The 27970-nt window shown below is 40.2% G+C and overlaps 2 protein-coding genes across 2 annotated transcripts in view; both read right to left on the reverse strand.

The window, feature by feature from the left end:
* Positions 1–158: 158 nt before the first annotated feature.
* On the reverse strand, positions 159–14104 carry ENOSF1 (enolase superfamily member 1; the record flags this gene model as incomplete). Its single annotated transcript, XM_080380626.1, has 4 exons — positions 159–2428; positions 7398–7623; positions 13441–13500; positions 14013–14104. 4 exons carry the CDS (start codon positions 14102–14104, stop codon positions 2135–2137), a joined length of 672 nt encoding a protein of 223 aa, XP_080236752.1. The 3' UTR covers positions 159–2134.
* Positions 14105–20341: 6237 nt separating this feature from the next.
* Positions 20342–27970, reverse strand: part of YES1 (YES proto-oncogene 1, Src family tyrosine kinase) — a 53257-nt gene continuing 45628 nt past the window's right edge. Inside the window, exons 6-12 of the mRNA XM_080378832.1 lie at positions 27756–27905; positions 27397–27552; positions 26947–27126; positions 24628–24704; positions 24128–24281; positions 23426–23557; positions 20342–22652 (exon numbers count right to left, since the gene is read on the reverse strand). Of these exons, the coding sequence (XP_080234958.1) occupies positions 22444–22652; positions 23426–23557; positions 24128–24281; positions 24628–24704; positions 26947–27126; positions 27397–27552; positions 27756–27905 (1058 nt within the window). The 3' untranslated portion in view covers positions 20342–22443. The remainder of the gene's footprint in view (positions 22653–23425; positions 23558–24127; positions 24282–24627; positions 24705–26946; positions 27127–27396; positions 27553–27755; positions 27906–27970) is intronic.

Genomic DNA, 27970 nt, shown 5'->3' on the forward strand with positions numbered 1-27970 from the left:
TTTCACATTACTGAACTCAGAGATAGTAGCAGTATTCTTGTTAATAGACCTGAAAGCCATGTCACATGCTTATAAATTTTCATCCTTGCTCTACTAGCGTTAGATTTTAAAGTCACCTAGTTCAGATACTCCAGGTGTCATTCTGCATTAATGATACCTCCCAACTGTAGGTTGTCAGCAACTTTTACCATGTGCATACTTTTATAAATTAAATGTTCTTAAGTGTACTTATCGTCCTTTAAAGTACAAGAAAACAGTTTAGGTTGCAAATTCACTGAACAGATATGCCTACACTTAGCAAGTTAAGTTTGTTTTGCTGGAAACCACTTTATGCAACACGTCAGATAAGGTGGAATCTGCAGGGCATTTTAGCAAGTGTAGACAGAGAGGACGTGAAACAAAATGTTGGCTGCAGGGCTTGAGTAGTGGGAATTAGCAGTCTTAGTGAAGTTAACCAGGGCAGGAATACCTAGCCAAGAGAACTTAGAATTGGAATAATTTAATTCCTTTCATAAATTAAAGAGGAGTTAGTCCAATCGGAAGGAATTTTTTTTTAAAACTCTTAAATACTACCTTTACGAAACACAACAAATGGTCTATTCTTACCTCGGTGTGTGGACATACATAGCGTGCTTAAACAGACCAGTATATATAGCTCTGGAAGAATTACTGCTTTTCAGTACAGGAATTAACTACAACTTCACTGTTCCCCTTTATCAGTACAGTTTACTACCAATAGCAGTTGTTGAAATGAAGCTTGTACCTTGAAAGTCCAAGGTTTATGCTGCTCAAAAGACCAGAAAGATTGAAAAAGCAGACTACACAGCAGACTTTAAGGTGAATAAAAGTGAAAATACACTATTTTAAATTACTAGGTATAAGACTTCTATGATTTCAAGCAAAAAAAAGGGAATATTCAAAGAATTTGAACATACACACTTAAACAGGAGGTACTCAAGGAATTTTGATTTGCAGAATACGAAGACTTCACTGCTGCGAAGATGACTACTATAACTGCAGGCTATATTCAGAGCGGTATTTTAGATGAAGCACAATACATTGTTAGATCCTTTTGGGAAGCTATGAAAGGAACCTATAAACCTACTAAAAGAAGGTGTGTTCTTGGACATGCTTCCCAGTGAGTAAGCTGTTCCAGTAGCTCATTGTCCCTCACACTCCCCAGCTGATGACTTAAAGAGCTGTACAGGTGGCGTTAGAAGTCAGTTCCTTACCAGCTCTGCATATCCATAGCATTTCTGCCTTGCCATTTGCCCTGCTGACTGCTACACTCATTCTGCCTCACAATTTGGCCTTGGAAGAGTTTGCTGTCTTCTGTCACTCCTCCTCCAAATACATCATTTCCCCACTTGCCAAGGGCTATTCAATGAACTCGGAGAGGGCCAAGAAATTTCTTACCACTTTACTTAAATGCCAACTTCCTTTATGCTCTCCCTTCTTAGACAAGCTTTTAGAACTCACATTATTTCTGACGTGTTATGATATGTTGCAAAATTGGCCTTGCTGCAATACCAGAAAGAATATTAGTTATCTGGTCATGATAGATGAGGGGTCAGAAAAGCAGGAACTAACTGTTTCTGAATTTTGAGACAAACACCTATCTGATCAGCCGTCAAAATCAACAGTCTGTTAATTAGTCTGACTTTTGGTGAATTTGCCACCATAGTGACTGACACCTATGAAGTGTCTGAATATGGAATACAGCCCAGGTTTCAAGTACTTTTATCAAAGCCACAAACTGTTCACTTTCACCTGCTTGAACTGCAATCCACACTTCTAACTTCGCTTTGCAGCCCGCAAATGCATGCTGTGACCACCATTTTAAGAAACATTTTAAGAACGATCACCACAGTCAATTGCTACTGGGTTTTTTTGTATAACTAATCTGCTTTCAAGGCTTTCAGATACTGGGATATAATCTCATGTTAGCAAGTGCTGGACTAATTCACAGAGACACCCAATTCCAAACTAGAGAAAGACAGTGCCCAATACAAAGACATCCAAAGCCCTTTGGTGTATTCCTACAGCATGACGTGAAACAAAAAAAATATTACAGCATTGCATGGAAGCTTATGCTCAGAAATCACAAGCATGACAGCTGAAGAAACTAATCAGACTAACTTGGAGGATGGGGAGAGGAAGATTTACTCATTGCTGCTGCATTTTGCAGAGCCTTACCCTGGAACTTTCTGGCCATCAGCAGCACAGACAAGTTTTCATTCACACTTCCCAACCTGCAGCTGTCGATTTGGAGATAACTCAAGGCCTTAGCCTGTAGAAGCTGTTTAAATACCACTCTGTTGTGGCAGTGTAAAGGAAAAAATAAAAAGTTAAGACCTGAAGTCTCCCAAATTAACATATTACAAGAGCTGCTGGCAACTCGTATAAAAACATTTGTACAGTGTCCCTCCTTTGTGTCTCAATAAATCCAAATTATTTTAATTACTCCATTTAATTGGAGATCACATGAGAATTTGAATGAAGTGGAGTTCAATGATGCTGCCAATACCAAAAATAGCCAGCTTATACTTGCAATGTTAAGAGCACTACACCTGACACAGTGAACTGAGCTACTCTGAAAAAAAATCACCGAGTGCGAAAGGGCATAATCATACTGGAATGAGTGGGGAAATTACTGCCCTTTAACTGCATGTTGAACCACATAAATGAAAGTGAAATGAAAATGCAAGTGAAAATGGCTCTTCTGTTTCAGAACAAGGACAGGGCCTTAACTTACACAAAGACAGCTAAGTTTGTAGTGAAACAATTAAGGAATGCTTGCATAAACTGATCGGGCAGCTCTGCCAGACAATTGCCTCACAGACTGCCTCAAGATCTTTTTAGGATGTAGGCTCCTTGAGGAGCCAACTCACCCCCCTCTGGTCACCCAACTGTGTCCACAGGCAGGGACTTGGGGTACACTGGGGACTGGACTGTCTTATCCCCACTTCACTACGCTCAGGGCTGCACAGCTTTGGTATGTGCTTGCCTATGTGAATGAACAGCGACTCCCATTTTGAGACAGCTAAAGTGAATATAGCAGTGATTCTGCTGTAGGAAATCATTCCTTCTTCTGGAGACCAGTCCAGCCAGATGAGAGATGGCCTTGTAGGCAAGATAGGCTTGGATAAGAGTCAGGATTCCATTTCTAGCTGTACTACAGATTTCCCGTCTGGAGCTTGGCTAAGTTGTTCAGTTAGTTCAGGCCTTACATTAACTTCCCAAGTTTGTAATATGGATAATAGTACTCCCCTCATTCACAGAGGAATTCTGTGGATAAATACGTTAAATGTTGATGTGGTTTTCAGATGTTATGGTGAAAAGAAGAAAAAGGTTATACAAACCATCAGGCAAAGCTAGTGTTCAGGACTGGCCTTTACTTTGTAAAGCAAGGCTACGCTAATGGGTATCAAACCCATCCTAATAGAAGTTCACTATAAAACATCCCCCTTCCCAAATTAAGTCTCCTATCTACTGGCAGACAAGAGCTGAAAGCAAGAAGCACAATGAAATATGTTGATAGCAGGGCTTGCCATGAGAAACTGGCAGCAGAGAAACTATGCTAATGCTGTCACTGTTGGCTCCAGTTGCTGCAGAAAACCAAGAATTTGTTAATTCACATTTTTTAGCTCTGTAGATATGGTGTCAAGACTTGGCAAAATGATGAGTGCGATAACAAACAATTTACTTTATCTTGGAGACTAGTATTCTAAAAGGTACAAGCCTGTCTATTGACATCTTGCTATTTATGATGTATCTGCGAATTAGTTCTGGTCTTTGGACTCATTAAAAATATTTAATGCAAAAAGTATTTAAATATAGCTGATGGCAGTGACTTACTACTAATGCTAGCAACGAGTTTCCTTGGGGGAAAAGAAAGGTTTCAACCTTATAAAATAGCTGCATATATACCGGCCAAATTCCACCCAAGGCCAGACAGGGCACTGAATGCACTGACAGGCAGCACCCTGACGCGGGGCCCACACCCTCTGCCCATGGGCCTTAGTTTCTGCCTGGGCTGCGTTGCAGGTGCACCTGCTCCCAGCTGTGGTACAGCTGTGGACGTGTCTGGCCCTGGGCCCACACCCCAGCCTGGCCTGGTGATCACGGCCCTGCTCTGCCATGGCCCTGCCCAGTCACACCTGGGCTGTGTCTGACTGCGGTTCCCCTCATCAGGCCTGATCCCAAACCAGGCACACACTGCTGGCCTGGCCTGGCCTCAGCCCATCCGCGTCCTTGTCCCCAAGGAGGTGGCCACTGCGTGGGACTGGGGCCACCCACTGCCCCCCACCAACCTTGCTCCTGACACAGGTGGGCTGGGCCTGGCTGGGAGGCCCCTGCCCTGCTGCCCCCGTGGGGACCCCGTGCAAGTCCGTGTCCCCCGGGAGCAGCTGGCCGCTGTGACACCTTGCCAGTTCCCTCAGGCTGTCTCAAGCCTTGAACCGGCACCACAGAGCCAGGCCCATGGCTGTGCACAGCCTTGCCCTACAAACCTGGCCTGGCTCTGGCCTCTGACCATCCCACAGCACTGGCCCCTGCCTAAAACCAAACTTCTGAGCAAACTCCTCACAGAGGTCTTTGGGGCTTTTTGGGGGCCATTTGAGAATCCCTCCCTTGCCCCCCCCCCCCCCCCCCCCGTAAGACTACCAAGGCTCTGGGGCTACTCAGGGTCTGCCTGAGCCCCACACCTGGCTCCAGTCCTCCTTGCCATGTCCCTTTCCCATGTTCCTGCTCTGTCTCTGTGTCCCCTGAAATGTCCCATCTGAGCCCAGATCTCTGTTGGGTGGGCGGACACATCCCTCTGGCGGGGAGAGCTGCCATCGGGGCACTGAGGGCAGGATTGGCCTTGCTGGCCCTGTCCAGCCTCACTGGAGGCCTTCCCCCCTCACGCCGACCCTTGGACCCATTTCAGCTCAGGTCATGGCCCCCAGCCCCTGCCTGAGCTACCCCCAGGTGTGACCATCTATGCTGCTGTGCTGAGCAAAACACTCAAGCACCAAACCCGCAGAGCAAAATGGGAGCTGTGACAATGATCCTTGGGCTGCAGGGGATATCAGCTTCAGCAGCCCTGCAGCTCTCTGCAGACCACAGTGTCTAGCCTACCTTTTTCTGCACAGATGTTACTCAAGTTGCCTCATGGAACTGCAGTGTGCTCCACCGAGCAGCATCGACTTACCCTTTTGTACCTTGCTTCTCTACCCTTCATATGGGCAATCACGAGCATGGATGTATTATTTCATATTTCTCATTGATGTGAGAATATGTTTTAGCAGTTACTCTTGTAATAGTAATACTTAAAAAATCAGATATTTCCAGGTTGTTCGCAGAAATGGCGTGTGGGAAGAATGAACCAGGGAGATAATGTGAAGGCAAAGATACCAAGTCATTTTCAGCTTAGTATTTAACTGTAGTGAGAAATGCAAAGGAGTTTTAGCACCAGCTCCAAAGGTTATGCAGTAGTTGCATTAAATAAGCAGTAATTAGGAAAAAGCCCAAAGCACTTATACATACACTCACGTGTTCTCTGGTTGTCACACTAATTCCTAACAGTGCTAAGACCTGCAAGGAAGTAACAAACATTCAAGACTTGGTTCTTGTTTTTAATTCCCAACAGTTACTCAGTAGCATAAAGGATGGAATAACAGTTGATTCAGCATACTGCTTTCTATGCATTTTATAGAAAATATAACACGTTCTAAAACCATTTATTGATTCCCCCCACCCCCCACCCCCCTCAGCTTTCTCTGCTCCACAAGCAATGTAAAGAATTATATAGCAGGGTATGCGGAGCAGTGAAGACATGCACATACTGTACATCTGGGGTTTTAACAATGTTACTAAATATAGTGGTTTGGGAGCACAGATTCTGAACTGAACTCCCAATGTCACTGGAAGCCACACATTTAAAAAAAAAAAGCCCGTTCATATTTTTTACTAAATGTTGGCTGCTTTCCTCATGCAAGCATTACAGTCCTTTTACGTATTTTTTTTTAGAAACAAGCTTTTTCTTTAAGCGTAAGGGAATATAGGTGCAAAATGTGTGTCCAAATACTGTAGCAAATATGTTTAATGGTGCTCTGAATAACTAGTTAAACCTGAACTCTGAATATGTGAAGGAACAGTATCAACATTACATTACAGCACTGACTGGAGTCACTGTATTACCACTGAAATAAAAAAATCAGCTCTCCAACCACTGAAATGGTTGCATGTCCCATCTGAACACACATATCCTCATCTGGAAAAGCTGGCTTCTTAATCCACAAGGGTTTGAACTCAGCTGATTTAGTGACCTAATCTATTGCTCCCTTTATTCCCCATCATTGGTTTGCATCCAGTGGGGGTAAGAAAAATAAGAATCAAATACACTGAAAGATTCTATCGATTTTTTTCTGTCAAAATCTCATAAAAAGAGCTAAAAAATTGATATGAAGTGGTAGTAATTCAGGAAATAGAATGGAAATAAAAAGCTGGAATTGCCATTCTGTCTGTTTTGTACTTTTGGCCACACTTACACTGAGTTGCAATGACTATAGCAATATTCAGACTAGGTTTGAATCAAGCAGATCAGGAGCTGTAGGAAGTAGGGCAGAGTCTTCTGTGGGAACGAGTATATCTTGGCATCTTTCCTTGAGTAAAGCACCCTAAAACAAGGACATGGCTGCCTGAAATTTTCAGCAGAAAAGCTTATTGGAAAAAAAATGTAGTAGTTTAAATAAGATGAGTTTCTCAAGTAGCACTTCTCTCCCACACAAGGGAGATTTTTTTCTCCCTAAAAAAGTGAAACATCTGAAAATGATGCCACAGTTCCTCTGCAGGCTCTTCAGGTCCTTGCCATCCTGTATTCACAGAGTTTCTGGTTCAGCATTTCATGATATATAGCATCCCATGAAAGCTCCGTGCTGCACTGCAGCACCCAGAGTAGATTGGCAGCTGTGGTGTGTCAGGGAACACATGGGTCAAAGAATCCAGCCCATAGCAGTCAACAGAATAAATGTGTGACTTCCATCTAATTATGTCTTTTAATTTAAATATTCTAGTTTGGAAAACCTCTTTTCCAGTTTATTTTTGGCCATATCTTGATGAAATAATTATTAACAGGCTTTACTCTGGAAGCCTCCCTGGATATTAAAGGCACTTCAAATCTTCTAAAAGACAATCCTGGAAGTGTGGGTTCCCCTGCAGATTTGAGTGGAAGTTCTGGCACTGAAATACAGGATAAAATTCTTAGTAATACATCTACTTCGGTCATGTCCAGTACTCCTTTTAGTTGATATATATCAACATTTTTTGCCATCATTATTCAGGATTGGAAGAAGGAAGAAAAAAAATTTGTCAAGAAATGCATGTAATGACAGATATTTTGTCTACTGGTTTTAAATAGAAAATAATGTAGTATAGTAGCAAAAAGTGATATTCACCATTATTTTGTCTGGGCCAATCATTTCTTGTATAAATCTGCATCTGCAAATAACATCCTGCAGATCTACACCCACCTTTACTTTGAACCTAGATGCATATTTGGAACAAGATATAGAACACTCTGAACGATTAATGCAGCAGTAAACTACAATCCGTAAACCAGAATTTACAATTTCAGCATCACTGTCTTACAGAAAGAACTTTCTTATTACTTCTCTTCCCTTGTGAGTGAGCTTCATTCTACTCTGAAAATAAAGAGAGCAATGTTTTTTTCCTATAAATCAGTGGAAACACTTTTATCTTCATTTGTCATCAGCCCTTAGCTTCACCACACCATTACTGTTTTCCTGCAATGCAGCATTATGCAGTGGTAGAAAGAAGTGCCTGAGACAGATACAGAAGCAAAGTCATTGCTGCCCATATCATAGACCTGGAAGAGTTAGACTAGGTCTAGTCCATCTGTTCAAATCATGAACCACAGAAGAATAATGCTCAATACTATTGTTTACAATACATTGTCCAGCCCTGTCTCAAGGCCTATGTGCGTAACTGCAAGCAAAGTTACATCAGCTATACATCTCCAAATAACTCTACAACACTGCATCTAGAATAATATTAGTTTACACATTTTTAGAATAAGACTCGTCTTTCTTTCTAGGAGGTAGCAGAAAAACATCAGAAAATAAGATCAGATATATTCAATAACATCCAGCTGAACCAAACCCCCCAACCCAGCTAAACTGTAACATACGATAATTTTTTTTAATCCAGGTATGAACATCCCATGACTCAGCAACACTATTTCTAGATATACCAAGGTGTGTATTTCCCAGAAGATAAATCCCAGCTGTATTAACTAAATCTGACACCAATAAACTGCCCAAACCTTTCACAATATTTCACAGAAAGCCAAGCACATGCAACTCTCTCTGGCAATAAGGATGCTGCCTTATGAAGGATGCTAAGGGCCCTCTGCTGCTGACAGTTCCAGAGTATCCCTCAAAGCCAGCAACCAGAAGCTTTAGAAGAAACCAGCAATTATCAAACTTTTCAGGTTCATGTTGTCTTTGAAGGAGACACCCCCATTTCTCATCTGTGAAGTTATTGCAAGTTAAGGGCACTGTGTTTGTAAACATAGCTATGCAATCACAGATTTTAGGTGCTTTCATTAACACTCTTAATGATCACACTTCTGGTTAACTGATACCACTCTTCTGAGTGCATAAACTCCTTGCTTAAGCCAACACAGCTGCACCCATGCAAACCTGCTGTTACATACCAACATAAAGAGACTTCCATTTCTACCTTAATTCCTTGGGTATATTCTTGATCATAGACAGGATTGTAACACTAACACTGTGCCTTATTGGGAAAACTGCAGATGAGGATGGTTTGAACTCAGGCTGTGCTTTAGCCAACAGAGGATTATTTTGTTAAATAGTGCATCAAAGAATGTTCTGTGAGGAAACTGAAGGACTGGAGGTTTTGACTTCTTTTTTTCCATCATTTTAATCAAATAGGTTGATTTTGCTGAATAACTCCTTCCCTCTTCTCCCTAGATACTTCATTGCAAGAGAACTGCAAACCAGATAAATCCTTGGAAAAAGCGGAGAACAGCATAATCTTCTTGCTAATCCAACACAAAGAGTTATATGGCAAAAAGTCATCAATGCAGCACAAACCAGATGTCTGACTTTGCAGTCCTGAAACACATGAGATGCTAGCAAACAACAAGCTTCCTCTCACACAGTTGTCTTCCCATTCTCTAAGGCATGCAGAGTAACGGTTTTCATCAGGCACAGATCTGTTTAAGCTCACCCCTTTCCTTTTTCCCAAACAGGCCATTTTGGAGTATTTCTGGAGGACAACAAGTATAAATGCCAAATTATACTGAACAACAACTTCTCCTCACCCTCCAGATTTCATCACTACAGTTGTCCCTCCAACCTGTCTTAGTTTCACAGGCTGCTGGAATATTCCTGGGTGAGCTACTCTGACCAAAACTGATGAGACAATCCAAGGATTAGGAAGATGAGGGTACCAAAGTCCAGCTTTGAAGGAAGATGACTTACTATAAGATTCTTCATCTGTTAGTACATCAATGATATATCTGAAATTCATGCAGAATAGCGATTGTTTGGCATCCTGATTCAAGGATGACATATAAAAGCATAGCATAATAAAACTGTATGATGAAAAAGATTAAGTAATGCTAGTCGCTTGAGGAATGGCTATCAATCTTTTCCCTATTTCTCTGAAGCAAGCAGGGAGTTGAGACAGCGGATATTTTAAACCTTCCCCCCCAACCACCTCATCAACCTGTGTTGCACTGCCAAATGTGTGTGTGCCTACTTCTGTGGTGTGGGTAGCTGATAATAAACCCTTTTCACCTTCCTTTTAAACTCCATCGAAGCAGGAGCAAAAAATTAAACAGGAAAGCCAAGTCACACTTTTCAGATATCAAATTAAGACAGAGAAGCACCCCTGTTGTCACACCTCCTGCTCTCAGGTAAGGAAACCCAGGTTATTTTAGAGTAGGCTCTTTTAGATCTTAATACTGAACAGAATTCCCCTAAAATGACCGATCGCTTCAGCAAACAGACCAACACTTGGGGCCCAAGCATTTGCTAGCAGACAATGGTAGCATATGCAGTTCAACTACTGAGTTTTTAGTTTTTAAAGAATTATATTTGGGAACAAGCCCCCAGCAATTAAAAAAAGTAAAGCACGCCCTCTGTTGCGCGGATTTAAAGGAAAGCATCTCCTAGGCCAAATCATAAACAAAGACTTACAGATAAAAGCACAATCCTTTAAGTACATAGCTTCCTATTAGCAGTAGACATCAGTTCCACCTGCCAGCTATGATGCCAGACAAGACAAGCTGTACAGCTTCCCCAGAAGAGGGGCTAGTTTGCATCTCTGTGTGAGGGTAGAGACATGAAAAGGGTATACTGGGAGGGAAGGACATCTTTGAGTAGAAAGTTACACGCACTGCCAGGGAAATAGCTTCTGTCTGAAATAAACTCTAAGATCATTTTAGTTTGGACACCAACTAAAACATGTACTCTTCTAATACAGTTAAAAACAATAGGGCCGTGTTGCCTTTTGACTGGAAATACAACCATATTTCCTTACCATGTTGACTAGTAACTTCCACATAAACTAGGAAACAAAACAAATAACTGGAACCACATGGGTGCCATGAAAGATCCAACACAGAGATGTTTTTTTCTTTATAAGAAAGTGTCACAAAATGCAAGTATGTTTGCATTTGGCACACAAAATTAATTACTGACACCAAAGCAATGTGGTTCTCAATCTCAAGCAAGAACATTTGACGTTTCCCCCTGAAAATCAGTAAAGACTGAGCACCCTTCTTAACCTGGTTTCTTTATGGAAGCAATATTGGTGGGGTGATTATAAAAAAAGAAAAAAAAGCCCACTTCATACCAGCTATCTGAAATGGTGACTTTCCCTCTGGCCCCCTCCCTTGCTGGAAATCATCATCACAGAAACTACTCTTTCAACACATAAGATGGCTTCTTTTGAATTTTTTGATGAGCCTCTTTTTTGGGCTGTATTATTCTTTTGGACTTCGGCAAGCTGAAAGTTGCTGATTGCTTTCACAAGCAATGATATGTGAAGGCTCAATCCACAGAGCAGAGTGAAGAAAAGAGTGAATGCTGACAGGCCTGAGCCCATGAGACTCAAGCCCACTCTCCTCTGCAAACTCTACAGTCAGGGTAGTGCGGTGGAATGTCCCAAGCCACACGGTACATGAGCATGCACAGTGGCAACTCCAGTCCAGTAGTAGCTACAGCTTTTTACTGTTTCTGTCCTCTTAAATCAGAAGGTCTGCAAACAGCAAGCATGTCCAACCGTGCCTGTCAGGATATGGCCACAGCAACACTGTACCAGGCATTATTTGTCCTCCTGCAGGGGTCTGAAGTGCTAGTTCTGGAGTAGGACTCCACCATACCAAGCATTTTAAGCTCACAGCAAAAGGTCGGTTTCTGCCTGTCATGACCTAAAGGATTACCTGGTCTACATGTATGGAGAGATCACAACTGACTGTTTGTAGGATTCTGTGATACACAAGAACATGGAAGCTTAACCCTCTAAATTTCTCTACTTCATTACAAATTACTACAAATATCACAAAAATCATCACAAGCTAGTACACTACGACAAAAATCACCACTAGCAAACAGCTATGATTAATAAAATGAATATGTATGAATATATATCAAGCTGTTAAAACTGCAATCAGCAATTAATAATACCATATCAAACAATAGTGTGTTATCAATCAGTAATAGCATCCATCAGTATTGTAGTACAACCAATAACAGCAGCAGCCAGTAGCTGTTTACTATGACAGATTACTACAGTTTATCATTAGTGAAGCAAACTTATCAACAATATAACAGCAGATAAAGTTATGATAGATTACTAATATGAATAAATATAATATTGATATGATGTGAATTAGTTTTCAGAAGGAGCCAAACCATCCCAAAAGGGCTGAACAAACAGATCTCAGAGAGGGACCAACCATCCCCAAAAGAGGGGAGGACAGACAGCTGATAAGACAGTATGCAGAGTCTCACTGCCAAAATGATCCACATCACAGACTCTGGTTTCAGCCAGGTGTCCCTGGGGAGAGCCCAGGAGCTCATAGAAAGGTCATATGGAATTCACCTGGGAAGTTCTCAGAAAGAGAGAGGCTCCATTTTGGATAAAAATTAAGTCCTTTTTATATTACAGAGACATAACAGCCAGAAGGACATTGAGCAGCAAATGATTTTCACCTGTAACAGCCAATAGATGATGCTGGTTTCAGTTCCTTCAGATACATTTTATTTTTTCAGACTGTTTTCCACCTTCTCAGATGATACATTGCCATTGCAGTCACTTGTTTTGTGCTTATTGGTGGTATCTGTGGTTTCTATCCCTGGTTTCTAGGTACCCTGGCTGGACTTCAGAGAGGCCAGCTGGACTTTTCAAGGATGTTTTTGTATGGTTCACAGGATGTTATTGTATGGTTTCCAGGCTCGTAGTTCCAGGCTGACAGCCCTTTCTCTGTCAGTATTTTTTAACAGACAATATCTTTTGCTCGGTAATTTCCCCTTCTAACCAGGCCACCTTTACAGCTGTTCACTTCACTGACTAAAAAAGGTTATTTTTAATATCCAGTACAGGCTAGGTATACAAGATTTGGCTCTCAGATCAACAGAATATTCAGTAGAGAAGTGGCTAAAAGATTAACATCTCAAATTAAAATCTCCAAGATTTAAGAGACAGGCATACAGATAAACATCTGATAAGTAGGGCTAGGCAAAAGCCTTTTTTTTTCAGAAATGCCAGAGCTCCAGCAAAATTACTTCTGAAATGTTCTGCCCAATTCCACCACTAAGCACTCTGCAGTTGCTAGTTTTCCACCCTGCAAAAATTAAGCATGTGCAGAGTCTCTGAAAACTTGGTGATGTCTGTACTTTATTTGATATTTTAAAGCTAAACATGTATAAATTACTTTAATATATGTATTTAACATATACATATGTATTTAACATATGTATAAATTACCCCTTCTCTGGTCCAAGCTGTTGGGCAAACAACTGTACATCCACCAGTGCCATCCACAATGGTTTGATACTCTTCCATGTCTCAGTTTCTTTTAAATGATATTTTGTTCACCAGACATTAAAAGACAGCACTATTAATAACGCAGCAAGGGGAAAAGTCACTGATACTGGAAAAAAAGGAGAACTCTATATTGTTAAAAATCACAAAAGAAGTAGATGCTGAAATGTGCGAGTTGCATTAAATACCCACCTGGAACTGAGTGGTCAGCAGTTTCACACTGGCTTGCCTTAGCACCAGGCATGTTCCTGATTTCTGAGAATAAAAATGGAAATCTTTTGTGAAAATGTACAACTTATACATTTGTTACTATCCTTTTCATAACAGCACCCCTAATGTGTCTTAGCCAGCAGTTACCTGCTGCTGGTGAGCTCTCTGTCGAAGCCTCCAAAGTTGTTGCCAATTTCTCCCACGTCTCTATTGACCACATGAGGAAAGAGAGCCTTCACAGCACATATGACTGTAAAGCACAGCAGAATTTACTGCCTCATTACAGCCAATTGCCTGTAACAGAATGACTGTGGGCCCTTTCCTCAGATGATACTTGGGGAAGTAACTTTTCTGACAGTCTATGAATTTGAAATATCAGCATGGAACCATTCACCTTGCACCCTGGCCACTGCCAATTTAGTTGCATGGACATATTTTATCTTAACACTTGCCTGTTTCCAGATGCTGATCCCTTCCTCAAAACAACTGCTAATTACAAAGGGGTTTCAAGACAGAGTTGCTCCTGTATCTCCTCCAACTTCACAGAGGAAGAAAACAGCCGTCCCAGACTGACAGCCCCGAACACTGTTAAGGAGAAAGAGGCCATCAGATCACATCTCTGAGGATAACAGCATATCCATAAATGAGGGAACCTTTAAATACCATCCTACTCAAGCAACTGCTGCATCTCCCAGAGCTGTTTTGGTACTTATAGTCACGTTCCAGTTCTCATTTCCTCATAAGACATTCTGTTTCTGGCAATGACATAGTGGCAGTTGTGGTCCAGCTGTTTCAAGTCCACCAGACTCATGGCTGAGACTGAGTTCTCTATTTTTTCTAGCCCCACATACCACTAGTCAATGTCAACATATATTCCCAGCAAGGGTTTTTATTAGGGTAAACCGCATGCAAATCACGTCTAGCAAACTGCGGAGTGTCAGAGAAAGGACAGACACAGTATGAAGCCTCGTGCTAAGCATCATTTTCTTTAGCATCATGCAATAAAAAGGGTCTTAAGAAATATGAAACCACAAGTCCAATTCTGCGAGGTCTCCCCTGTTCAGGGTATTTGCTTGAGATCTGAGAAACCAGTGTCTAAACCTCAGTTTTGTAAGAACCTTTTCCTGTGGTCTGAGCTAAGACAGTTTACTTGCCTGTGTCTCAGTTTCTATGCTGTTCCTATCTGCACCACGGGAGGAACACCCCATCCCACGTTCCCTGGGTGTGATAAATCCTGTACTATGGTGGCTGAGGCCATTTATGTATCTAGGCAGGTTGTACCAAGCACATTTCAGTCATGATGACAGAAGGGTGTTCAGCATCTTATAAAAGACCAGGTGATACACAGACTCCAATCTTAGGTTGACTAAAGATAGTAATTTATCATTAAAGAAGCTTAAAATAACTGTGCACTTGCCAGATTGCTAAGTGATTTTTTTTTTTTAAAAAAGACATTTCTGTAAGAAACCATTGCAAAGGTAGACTGAAGGAGGAAAAGGCATGATATCATCAAATCACATGTTTTGTGGGTGTTCATCTGATTGCTTAGAAGGGTTTAACATATTCAGCAGTGTCAGTGAAACAGAAGAGTGGCAAAGAAGGAATTTCTCATTCCATGGTCTAGAACACTGACTGGCTGAAAGGGCACTAGAAAGTCCTTCTAAAGCACTCCTGCAAACCAGTTATGGAAGTTACTTCTGGTACAAAAAGGGAGCAAGAACTGCAGAGGAACTCCATGTGCTTACTGGGCAGTGCTTGTAGAAGACCACTGAAGCCCCATCCTGTCATAACAAACTGCTTTGCCTAACAAAAGCTTCCTGACCACCTGACTCCGCATACCATGGTGTCCCAGATGTGGCAGCCCATCAGGCTGGGAAGGTGGATGCTGCTGACAGCCACTGCCATGCTCAGAGGCTGAGGTAAGCACCTCCCCACATGTAGGTTGCCTGTGTGGTGGCTGGCTGTACCCTGGGGCCACCTGGGCTAGCCTCAGGCTGAGCGTGCTAGGGGCTGACAGGGTTTTCCAGCTCAAGCTCCATGCTGTCCACACATATTACTGATACATCAGCTTTGTTGCAGCCAAATTGCTGTGCAGGGCTCACAGGCTTTACCCAGATTTTTTCCTTTTTTTGGGAGTACCTCAAGTGTCCATTGTGGGGCATAACAGGAAATTGCTGCAGGCTTGTCTTAGGAAATCACCTCTCCAAGCTCAAGACCCGGAGCTGAGATTGGTAGGTAATGCTAAAGTCTTTCTATCTGAAAGGAAATTCCCAGCAGACCAAATGCTAGATTCTGGCTGCTGCATGGTCAGTGTTGAACTTGATCCTGGATGAGTCAAAATGTCTCTTCTCTTGTCTCTCATCTGTGAAGAGTTTGGGAGTGAGAAAAGCTATATATTAGGTAATAAGCATTGTTGGGTAAGATGACAGGTGCCTTAGAAACCCCAAAGAGACGTGCTGCAGATCAGTAATTTCTGCATATTACCTGGCATGACAATGTCTGTCTTGGGACAAAAAACAAATGAGGGTTGTGCAATTTTGTTGATAAATCAAGAGTATTTGCACAAGGCAGGCTGGCCTGCTAAAGCAGACGTGTATCCCACTATCTTCCTGAATGCCGTTTGTCATCCCCAGGTAGCAGAGAGGGTCACTCCTTCTTACCTTAATGATCAGTTGAACTCAGGGGACATACCTATTGCTATGTATACACACACTTGCTCTTTAAACACTTAGCAGCAGTCTGAAAAGGCTGGGGCCATTCTAAACAATGGCACCAGAGATTATATTTAGCCTATTAGCAATCTACTTATTATAACCTTAAACCCACTGAAGCTATTGATTGAACTTCAGTTTCATATAGAAAAAAATATCCCCTTGCAAATGCTATTCCTTTGATAAAGGTAGCAAGAAGGTTAAATGCACAGATTTTGATGCAGTCACCTTTAACAAATAACGCTAAATTAAAATGTAAATACAGAAACTATTTCTATTGTACTGGTAGTCTTCTGGCACAATGGAAAGAATATACATGTATGCCAGTCATAAGCCAGTTTGAAAGAGGGAGAAATTCCAGAAGAGAAGAGGGTAACAATAGAACAAAATCAAAACTCCAGTGAAAGCGATATGGATCTGACCTTGCTCTAATAAGGCTGCTCAATTTGCTAGGCACTGCCCATTTATGAAAGAAAAAAGAAGATGGTACAAGGCTGCTATAGGCTTCTAATCTTTAATTCTGTCAATTCTCATCTGTGTTCATTCTACTACTGCAACACCACATGATGGTGAAGAGTGAGCACCTAGGCTAGAACTGAGAGGAGCTGAAGGTGGGTAGAGGGATGTAAGGGATGTAAGTCATCTAGTCATCAACTTCCACTCTTAGAAATGTGAGCCAACACTTGCCTTGGGAACTCTTCAGAAGGACAGAACCACAGACTTGGCCTCCTTGCCAGGACTGAACAGGGACTACAATCTAGCACGGTCATTCACTGTTCAACACATCTTGGGCACCTCTGTGAGTGGTGTATTCCACGGTTGCTGGAGGAGCAGGGAGCCATCCTCACTGTTTTCATAATGAAGCTGTCAAATGTTTTCCGTATCTGTGGCACTTTCATCATAGGAGTCATGCTGAACTGAGATTTATCCTTTCTTATTTTTGAAAGAGCAGAAATGCTTCTTTACCCAGCAAATACAACTCTGGTGCTTCCAAACACTGAAGCCGAGTGAAAAATCATCAGCCATGGAGCGCCTGGAAGGCTGCCCCAAATGTAAATAAATGTGGGGGTATTGAATGAATGGTGAATGCAACAGCTGGCACCTGCTGAGGTCCAGGAAAAAAGTGAGTTGTTAGCATGCATGGAATGGATTTTCAGGGCCAAATGTAGGATGCACAGATTATTAATTTCCCAGTATGTCCTTATCGGTAGCCTCAACTAGAAACTCAATAAACTAGTAGCAGGGCACAAAGGAGAGGGGTGAAGTGCTCCTGCTGGGAGTAGCTTTTTGATAAAAAAAGGAATGTTTTCACAGCAGTCAGCTTCAGTGTTGGTACATGCCTGATTCACCAAGAGTGCTTGCATTCAGGTTTACCTTTTAAATTTCCAGTCTGTTCCTTAGACCCTGCTGGGTTTAACTATGTAACTATTCTTTCTCCTTTAAGAACAAATCCAAAGCAACACAATAGTCAACATGTGTTTCTACTCACAAAGTAAATGAAATACTGAGAAGGTGGACAATGTTCCCTAAAAGTGTACAGTGCTATGAATACTTTGATCCCCCACCAAGATTAATATGAGTGGTTATTACAATTTGACAAAAAAATACACCTTTAAATTAAAAGAGAATGTTAAAAAAACCCAACCAGACAACAATGTGCTACCTACATGAAGCACATGTTTGCATGCAGAACTAAGAAGGAAAATAAGCTCAAAGAGTAGGACTAGTAAAGAACATGAATCCCATGGGTAATGCCTGAACTCTGTGAAGTTCCTAGGCATGCTGTACCCACATGGAAAGAAGGGAAACCCCACATAAAATCCTACATCCACTAGGAAAGAAATGCTAAGGTACTAGTCAGCGTCTGAAATGCTATCAGTCTGGAGCAGAGCTCCAGAGGCAAGCATCCCTGTAAATTTGGGATCCAGGAATCAGAATCTCTCTGGTTAGGCTCTCTGTATTGTTTTTTTTACCCCAAGACCCCATCAAGGTTCAGCATTACAAATGACGGCAGAATGATGCTTGGAACTCCCCAGCTGATACGGAATGTGCCCTGCTCAGAACCAGGCTGAGCTGACCACAACCATCACGGAGAGCAGAAGCAGCACCTGGCATTAGCCTTGCTCCATTTCCACTGCGCGCAAGGGAACAGATGCTCCTCAGTTCCCCTGCATTTCTACCTCCTTTTCAAAATCGGACAGAGAGACATCTGCTATGCCACACCCCTCAGCCTGCTCCCCTCTGCCCACTGAAGTGTGGTACCTCAGCTGCTCGCCTCCATCCTTCCGTCTCACTCTCTCCCTTTCCCTCCCCTATGGTAAGGGAGAAGCAGGGAAGCTGTTGTTTGCCCAGCAAACACTCTCCCTCTAAGCGGCAGTAGAGCAAAGTGCAGAGAAAAAAACCCCAAACCTGGTCCTTGAGCAAATCCTTAAGCCTGTGGCTGCAGGTGAAGTCCTGCAGCAGGTTCTGCAACCTCCTAAAGGTCTCTCACAGCTGCCAACCACCTGTGTAAGACCCACCAGCTATCCAGGATTCTTGATCAGAGCCCAGGTTTTACACTCGTGGTCATTGTATCAAAAATAGATGCAACCATCCCATTCCCATCTGCTGACTCTTCCCACCTTGACTTGAAAAGGTGTCTGCCAGATGTGCATCATGGGGGTTACCAGCCCTGCACTGCCAGGCAGCCTTCTGCAGCGTTTCCAAGGTCAATGGCAATCTTGTTCCTGCATTAGGATCAGGCTGAAGTAGGAACAAGATGCGCGGCTACCAAAGCACCCACGCTTCTGGGCATTTGCACAAATAGACTCGGAGTACCTACTGCACAACACAATGGCTGTTGGATGAACCACAGTTCCAGGCGCCAGCAGTTATACACCACCTGCTTATGGTGCCCAAATCAGATATTCAAATTTAGTCCTAAATTCTTTAGCAAGTTTTAAGAATCTGAGTCTCCTGTTTGCAATGTACTGCTTAGCTTAAGTGAGTGCTCCTGTGGTTTAAACCCAACATAACTGCGTAGCTCTAAGTGAAGTCTTGTGTGTTGGGGGAAAGCTGGCACAAATACAAATATCTACAGCATCTTCACAGAAAACTTAAAAATTCAGAAGTTTATTGGATTGAACAGATCAAAATAAATAACAAAACTGAGGGCTCATTAAGTTTCGTTGTTAAAATTCATTTATATGCGTTCCAGCTGTGGATAATGTGTTTTAGAATAAACAGTATTGTAGATGACTACAGGTATGATAGAATTCCAACTTGCTGCTACCCATCAGCAAACTCTAGGAGACTTCTTTTTGTAAAAAAAAAAAAAAAAGGTAAGACCTTTCCAAGACTATACTTTTCAGGGGTAAGAGCTACGCACAAGCCTAGTGAAATGACAGTCCAGTGGCTGCAAGGATAAAAAGACAAAGTTTTTTTTATAATGCTTTATGCTAAAATAGGGATGTATTTTATCTAAATAGTAGGATAATGCACATTTTTATGTTTGGAAGTTTACTCAAAGACAGTATGAAAATATTCTTAAAATACTACAGCTTGAAACAACGCATGACAGAAACAATCTGCAGGCCTAGCATGCAGAATGGGTATCACAAGGTTCTGGTGGACAATGGGAAGAGCACAGATTACCAGAATTACATTACTGTTGTCATTAAAAATAGTAAAACAATAATTACATTACAGGAAATACTAAAAATACAATAAACTTTGCCATTTTTAGGTTCTGTTAAGAATGGTTTTAGTGCTGTATTAGTTATTGAAACTCAAACAGTACTCTCGCTCCTTAATCTACAGTGGCACTGTACATACACGTCAGGATTTGTGGTTTGAGTTTACTGGTCATTGAGACAGGTAACATTGAATGAAGTTGAGATAAACCACCAGCTATCACAAGAACAAATGTATAAAACTCCCTGAAAAATTGCACAGAAGTCAACAGTGGCTGCTAATACCATCAAAGCAAGAGAGAGGAGATGTGTTTGCCCTGCAGTGGCAGTGACCGCCAGCTGAGATTCTATACTGGGCTTGCTCTCACAAGAATCCCAAGTCTGTCCATCTGTCTGTCGTGAGGGTTAGTTTTATGTCCAGACAGCACTGTTCTAGTCCGTTCCTGCCAAGAGCTTCTGAACTGCTCTAGAAAATGTCTCCCTTTTCACAGCAATAATGCACCCTGAACTCAGCATCTTGTATGAAAGTACATTAAAATAGTTTACAGAGCACAAAAATACACCCAAAACTCATGAAGGATTAATTCCCCTCCTTTTCCCCTCAATATGAAAACTACTCTGGTTTTGTCCCCCTCCCACCTTTCCCCCCCATTTCAAATAAGCAGATGCAATCAAGGAGAAATTTATTTTGAACCAATTCTGCAAAACAGTTCAACAATGCCATACTTTATAAAAATACTTAGTTACATAATTAAACTTATTACTATTTATATAAAAAGTGTGAATGTGAATTTTAAACTCTGTTAGGGTAAGAACCACATCAAGGTCTTCAGGTGAAACAAATAAATTTTCATAAACATACAAACTCTTTTGGAGAAGTTTTATAATACACAACCATTTACAATGAACACGTTCATTAAGTTAGTGTTTTATTCCTTTACTATACAAGTGTTATTACAATGAACCGTTCCATTCAGTAATTAAAAATCCAAACAATGCCGGCGTCATTTTTGGCATTTTTTGTTATAACTGTATTAATACATAAACTCATATGATTGTGTTATTGATTTTAAAATATTTAGAAAAATTAAAATTCCATTTATTTTTTTGGGTTTTTTTGATTATTTTGTGTGTGTGTTTTTTTGTTGTTTTGTTTTTCTTACATAAAGCCCTTTTAAAATTTGATAACCACAGATGTATAGGGGATAAGCAATGATGAGGGATAATGAAAAATGATGGCACTGTTCTTACAAAGATCTGTTTGGTAGTTGGATTCAATGTAGTGTAAACCCATGAAGAAAGTTAAGTTTAGTACCAGAACTATATTACCAGTTTTTCTGAAATTCATTTGTGGATAGCTTTACAATGGTAATATGAATTCCAACCTGGTAGCTAAGTTTAGTGTTTCAAAATTAAAGTACATAAGCTCAATCAGAAATTCAAGAACCTCATGCAAATTGTTGAGTAAAAGACATGGTGTTATTGCTTGATATGTCATTAGCCAAAGAAAATAAATCTAGATGTAGTGTCGACTGAGCTGAATGCCAGCAAATTTCAATGTCACTATATTCGGACAATATTAAATATACTTTATCCCTTTAGTTTTTAAACTTTCACATTTTCTTTTGTTTATTTTCAGTTAAATAATTCTGTAGGAAGGGCAGAAGTGGGAAGAGCAACTGCGTGTAAGTGTGTCTTAATAGTCAAGAAAAGCAAAAGTGCAATCAAATCCCTGAACTAGTGACAGCTAGTGCTTGTGGCACCCACCCTTGTTAACACGTATAAGCCACATACAACAGTACCAGACCTGTCTCTGAAAAAGGACTAAAAAGCGGCCGGTTACCAGCTTCAGTCTTGCTTTCCTGGTGAGCTTTGTTCAGGTAGCCTTCCCATACAAAAGCTTGCAGTTGGATTGGAGCTTAAAAGAGTAAAGGTTTTCCCCCCCTGATTGTATTACATAGCTTCAAGTTCAAATATCATCAAACTTTATCAACACAATTTTATAAAATATTACCTCATTTTCTAGTTACCTTCATTATTCTTAATTAGCTATGCAGAAAGAAAAAAAGAAAAATCTCTCATGCTATTTTCCAGTTATATTAATACAAGTATTAACACAGTGCATTATGCTCTCTAATTTCACTATTGAGGTCTACCATTTAGATCAAGTTTTGTCATTCACTGCTCCAATTTCTCTTTTAACCTGCCTACCCTAATTATGTCCATGCAAGAGGAAGCTTAAAGATCAAGACTATGTATCAAATACAGTTATACCATCTTTTGTGGGGGTGGGGGACACACATGTAAATTTGAACACAGGGAGTTTTACAGAACTGGAATAGAATTGCTTGGTCCCACAAAGTTCTTCTGCATTAAAAATGTCTTACCCCAAGATCACTAATTCCAGACAATTCCCTCTTTAGTAGAATGATTATCAAATGTTGGGAAAATAAAGGATTTGAAACATTGGTTTTTCTGCTATTGTTCACACCAACACTCATTTTTCTACCCTGTATTTTCAGTAAGCTTCCTTTGGACCCTGAAAATAAGTTGGGAAAGAGGAAAAAAATAAAAACATATCATTGGTAAATTAGATTATAACACTTTAAAAGTGGTTTTGTGCAACTGCATCATGAAATTCCAGTTTGCCATAAAGAGCATGCAAAGTAGCAAAGATTTTCTTTCCTTTGATTCCTTACAGACGTCAGGAACTCTTTGCAAGTCTTTTAACATTTGGCAGATTTGTGCATGTTATATAGACTGTTGGCTTATAAATTGTCTCCAGGCTGGTACTGTGGTTCTGTAGCAGTAAAGTAGTCCTCCAAGAAAGACTGTATATATTCAAATGTTGGTCTTTCATCAGGGTCCTTCTTCCAACACAGTTTCATTAACTCGTGGAGAGACTCTGGGCAGCCTTGCGGGCAAGGCATCCTATATCCACGTTCCACTTGTTCCAGAACTTCCCGATTCACCATCCCTGAAAGAAAAGCATTTTAGGTCTGAATGACATTATGCAAAGAACAGTTTCCTGAAGGTTTTCAAGTGTGTCTCCAGCTGCGATGCATGTGAATCTACCAGAACAGGACCTGTAATGAATGCACTTTATAATGAAAGAAATCTTTACATTTTGCATTAAAGACACTTTCTGAAAATTGTTTCATTATTCTAGGAATCCCTCAGTATCTGGTTCTTCTTCCATTTGTATACTTTCCCACTGCCTTGGGCCTACCCTTTCAAAAAGGAGACTCAAGCACAAATACCTTCTGCCCACCTTTAAGTTCCATTCAAGGACCACCTGATTTGAAATCAGGTCAACAAAAAGGCATTATACACACCTAACAGAAATGCCTTACAAATTCCAGTCCCAGGAAAACAGCTAACAAAATACATTACATATGTTTAGGTTCAAAAACCGATCTAGTAGCTTCACTCTACTGATGCTTACTGTGGCTTGGGAAAATATCAGAAGTAGAAATTTCAGGGACAGATAGGATAACATAAGGATACCCGCTAATCTGAAATGAACTATCAGTCACATTTACAAATGCTATTAGAGCATTTTAAAAAATATGTAAGAGTTAATCTCTAAATAAAACAAAGTAGCTTTGTGAAAAAAGGAACCAGTGAAGTGTTACTAATTTTTTGACTCTGCTTGTCAACTGTGGGCTCTGAATGAAGGCAAAAAGTACAAAAGGTAACTTCAGAAGTGCAGAATACGGTAAAGAAAAATCTATTAAATTTCCCTCTTACCTGGATATGGCACTCTCCCCTTTGTTACCAGCTCTGTCAGTAAAATTCCAAATGACCACACATCTGACTTGATTGTAAACCGACCATACAATGCTGCTTCCGGAGCGGTCCATTTAATTGGAAATTTAGCTCCTACAAACATCAGAAAGACGCTCAGTTCCCCTTGCTTATACATAATTTGCTTACATTTCAAACTATATTAAAAAAAGTACTGCACTCAAAACAATTTTACATTTTGCTTTGTTGACAAAATTTAAGGTGGTTTAGTATTTTAATATTTCAAACTGGAAAGCAGTTTCAAACTAAGGCAGAAACTACTGGCCACAATTTCTGGAAGCACTTAAGACATCTGGGACTCTTAAATATGTTTCAAAAAAGTGAAATGATCTTCAGAATCTGATAAGCATCATCTCTGGAATGTCAGCTCTCTTCAAACTGTAGCAAGTTTTACCCCCCAAAAAAACCCTAAAAACTTTTTTGAAAACACAAGCAAACTACCAGATAATTTTGAAAATTAAAAAGTTTACTAAAATTGTGCTTAGGAGAGGAGGACAACTAAACATAACCGTGAAAGCACACTTTCACATCACATGAATAATCTTTATTCATGCAGACAGAATACACAGACACATTCTGCCAAATGTAATAGTTCTAAGTAATTTGAAGGTAACTGGTCTTATTCAGTAAATGAATCAGTCTTACCTTGTCTTGCAGTGTACTCATTGTCCTCTATTAACCTTGCTAAACCAAAGTCTGCTATTTTACACACAAGATTGTCTCCTACAAGAATGTTAGCTGCCCGGAGATCCCTGTGGATGTAGTTCATTCTTTCAATGTAAGCCATGCCATCAGCAATCTTAAAAATAAAGTTTTATTAAAGATTATTCTTCATGACTATATACATTTCTCCCAAGCATTAAGCTGCATCCCTTTATTTTAGCTCCATTCTCATTGTATAAGTATAGGAAGTATAGCACAGCAAGAGCTTGTGATGGCACAGGGTGTCTGGCTATACGGTATCTGCTAACTGGGTACTAGACTGTTTGGTTTTGCCAAATTACAAACCTACAACAGAATATGTAAGACAGAACAGTGTAAAATAGCCACAGCATTCAATATTTATATTTAGTTGATATCTGATATAGTTTTAAATCTCTTCTCTAAAGCACAAAATCACAGTTGTCTTGGTTTATACAATGTACCTGAGCAGCCATGTCGACCAGCTGTGGGAGTTTTAAGTATTTCCCTTCTCCTTCCTTAAGGAAGTCTAGCAAGCTGCCTGTAAAAGATAACGCATTTTGGGGAAAGAAAGGGAAAACCCAACACATTAATTTGATCTGAAAACAGAAATGAGAACTTTTTTCCTAGACATTACGATTTATTCATCTCCCCAAATCTGTATTTGAAAATCCATCATTTACCAGAATACACGACTCAATGACTGTGCCTGATAACCAGCTAGTGCAAGTTTTCTCCAAGTATTTTGGAATCCATTTCAATAATTCAATAAAACAGATTGCTGCTTGATGATTATATGGCAATACGTAAGGATTTTTTCCAATATTCCTGGTATCAATGTCTTTCCTAGCTGGGCTTTTTTCCACAGTGAGATTTATTACTAAAGAACAAAAAACCTCCTATCCATTACTTTCTGCCAGCTCCAATTATATACTAGAAAAATGATTCTGAAATTGGGTTCATTTTGTTGCTTTTTCTTCCTTACAGGGGAAAACAAAAGTATCTTGCATTCTTTATAATATATTATCTTATCCCATTTATATAATGCAATTGCATTCAGAACATTACAACATAAGCAGTATTTGAAATCAGTTCCAAGGATCTGCACTTAAAGACAGTGATCTTTACACACATGGTAAAACTTGGTCTCTGACGTAACAGCTTTCCCTACAGGTGTAATTATGCCATAAGGATACAGGAACCTAATCTCTTTTCCTAAGAAACTGGAGAAGACTAATGATTAATCAGTCTCATCATAGTTAAAATTATGACAAAATTACAAGTGTGGTGATGGTAGGGAAAAAAACACTGAACCACATATCTTGCAATGGATTCATCGCTGTAGCCACAAATCAGATAATTCTGATGTGGTTTTAGTCACTTGCTGTATTTCTGCATTGAAAGTAAAAGTGTGGCAGGCCAGACCCACACTGCTGCTGCTGTTTGTTGTGTGTGTTTGCACAGACTTTTTCCCACCTTGGCTCATGAGCTCAAAGGACCAAAGACGAACAAAGATTTCACATTGATCCTTAGTAACCTGTCCGCATTGGAAAAAATTTTGGGTACTGTGCAGTTCTCACCTACCTCTTCTCCTTGTAAAAAGAGAAAGAAAAAAAATTTTAAAAATTGCCACTAGCTTTCAAGTATGAACCACCAAAGAGGTTTTATGTTTTTTGGCAAAATGTGAGATGTTTTTCAAATGAAAACAGAGGCTTCCAATGGCATTTTTAACCTATAATTTAATCAAACATGCTACTGTTTTTCCAATTCTTCTGTTTTTTGTAATGTAACATCCCAATTCTGGGTTTAAACTTTCCTTTTTCTTAGACAGAAAGCTATAAAGCATTTTTTTTTCCTGATTGCCTTCCTGAAACCTGACTTCTGAACACTGAAAAATGATTTTGCATGGCAGATTTAAGACCTGACAGACTATCTAGTGTTACTTAGAAACAACAGCACAGAAGGAAACAACAGCACAGAAGGAACTTTTTAGATTTTCTACTCCTTTTTACCCTTCTACTTACACAACACTTTAAAAAGACCATCCAAACAGGAAGAAGACTCCCATATATTTGTGGCAGAGTAGTGAACACAAGTAGCCACTCTCCTGGACTTTAAAATTGCTTCTATTTCTTATCAGGATAGCAAATAATCTCTGTGAGATGAACAGAAGTCTGCGTTTTTTAAAAAGTGGAATAAATGACTTGAAAATCTGCTGCTTCTTAATACTAACGTGTTTATTTCTACATTCAGCCTAAATCTCTAAATCTCTGTTTCAGCAGCAGAGGAAACGATACAGAGCAAGGGAAGAGGGATGAAAGACTGATAACAAAGGAGGGAGTCTGGAAAGAAAACCTCAACTTTTTTAACATTTACTATTACACTGCTGGAAAAGAAAAACTAAAAAAAAAACCCCAAAATTCAACTGATTCTGTCATTGCGAGCACGATCTGTCTACAGGCAGGTATATTATCATGATGAGCTACGCCATCCAACTTTAATGTAACAGACAGTACACACTAAAAAATGAGGAGAAAACCCCCCAGTCTTGTACGGAAGTTTAGCAAGGGTGACACAGATGCGCAAAAACAGCCATGCCCCTGCTCACAATCTAAATCAGAACTGCTTCAAGTAGGTCAAGCGTTGATCATTTTAATTTAATCAAAATTTCTACTTATACTCCAGTCAGCTTAAACCTAACAATAATTAAACATTTAATTTGTTGCTGGGATCTTAAATAATCTTTTAAATGTAGTATCTTCAGATTATTCTGCCACACACACCTTTTGTCATGAATTCAGTGACGATGTAGATTGGTTCCTCAGAAACAACTGCATATAGCGGAACAAGCTTGTCGTGTCGCAATTTCTTCATGATCTGAGCCTCCTGCAGGAAAGCTTCTGGCATCATTGTACCAGGTTTTAGTGTCTTGATTGCTACTTTTGTGGTTCCATTCCATGTTCCTAGAGAAACAAATCAGATTTTATTCTCCACTATAATACTGAAGAGATTTTCTGCTGAAACTTTGGATTTTCTTCCGTTTTCTTAGCTAAAAGAATAATTATAAACTAGAATGATATTGAGTATTTTACTTTTACATGCCTGATGATCATTGGTATTTTTTCCCTTCACTTATTTGTCAGATTATCTTTCAGATCCCAATACCGATTTACTTAAAATACTATTAAAACATTCACGGAAACAAATGAAAGATGTCACATTTAAGTTCTTACCCATCCATACTTCACCAAAACATCCTTGGCCCAACTTAACTTCTAGCCTCAAAGATTCTCTAGGAATTTCCCAGGCATCTTTTGCTAGCCCCTGTGTTTGTGGTTTCACAGTGGGACACACAGTTGTTAGCTTATGACACAGCCCATCGGCATGTTCTGGAAAACAGAAAGAATAAGCTTCATAGTTAAACAGGGGTAACACAACATCCTAATATTGATAAAAAGAACGAGCCCATTTACCGTTTGTCAAAACAAGAAGAAATGTTATGGTTGTAAATTTTAAGAATAAGCTACATATGCAATTTTTCTTCCTCATAATAGGCACAAGGCAGCATTGGGACATTAGCACTTGGGCTTACCTCTGTAGTGTTTCACCAGCTTCTGTAGAGATTCAAATTGTGCTCTGGTTGTGATATAGTATCCACCATTGTCAAGTTTTCTGATTTTGTAGTGTTTCACATTATCACCTCTGACCTCATCCCAGTCACGTATGGAAAGGGAGTAAGCACCTAGGAAAAAAGTCATAGTTGGTTCTTCACCAAAAATTTAAAAACATATTTAATGTGTCTCCCCA

Source organism: Falco punctatus (genome assembly GCF_963210335.1).
Source record: "Falco punctatus genome assembly, chromosome: 3".
Lineage (NCBI taxonomy): Eukaryota > Metazoa > Chordata > Aves > Falconiformes > Falconidae > Falco > Falco punctatus.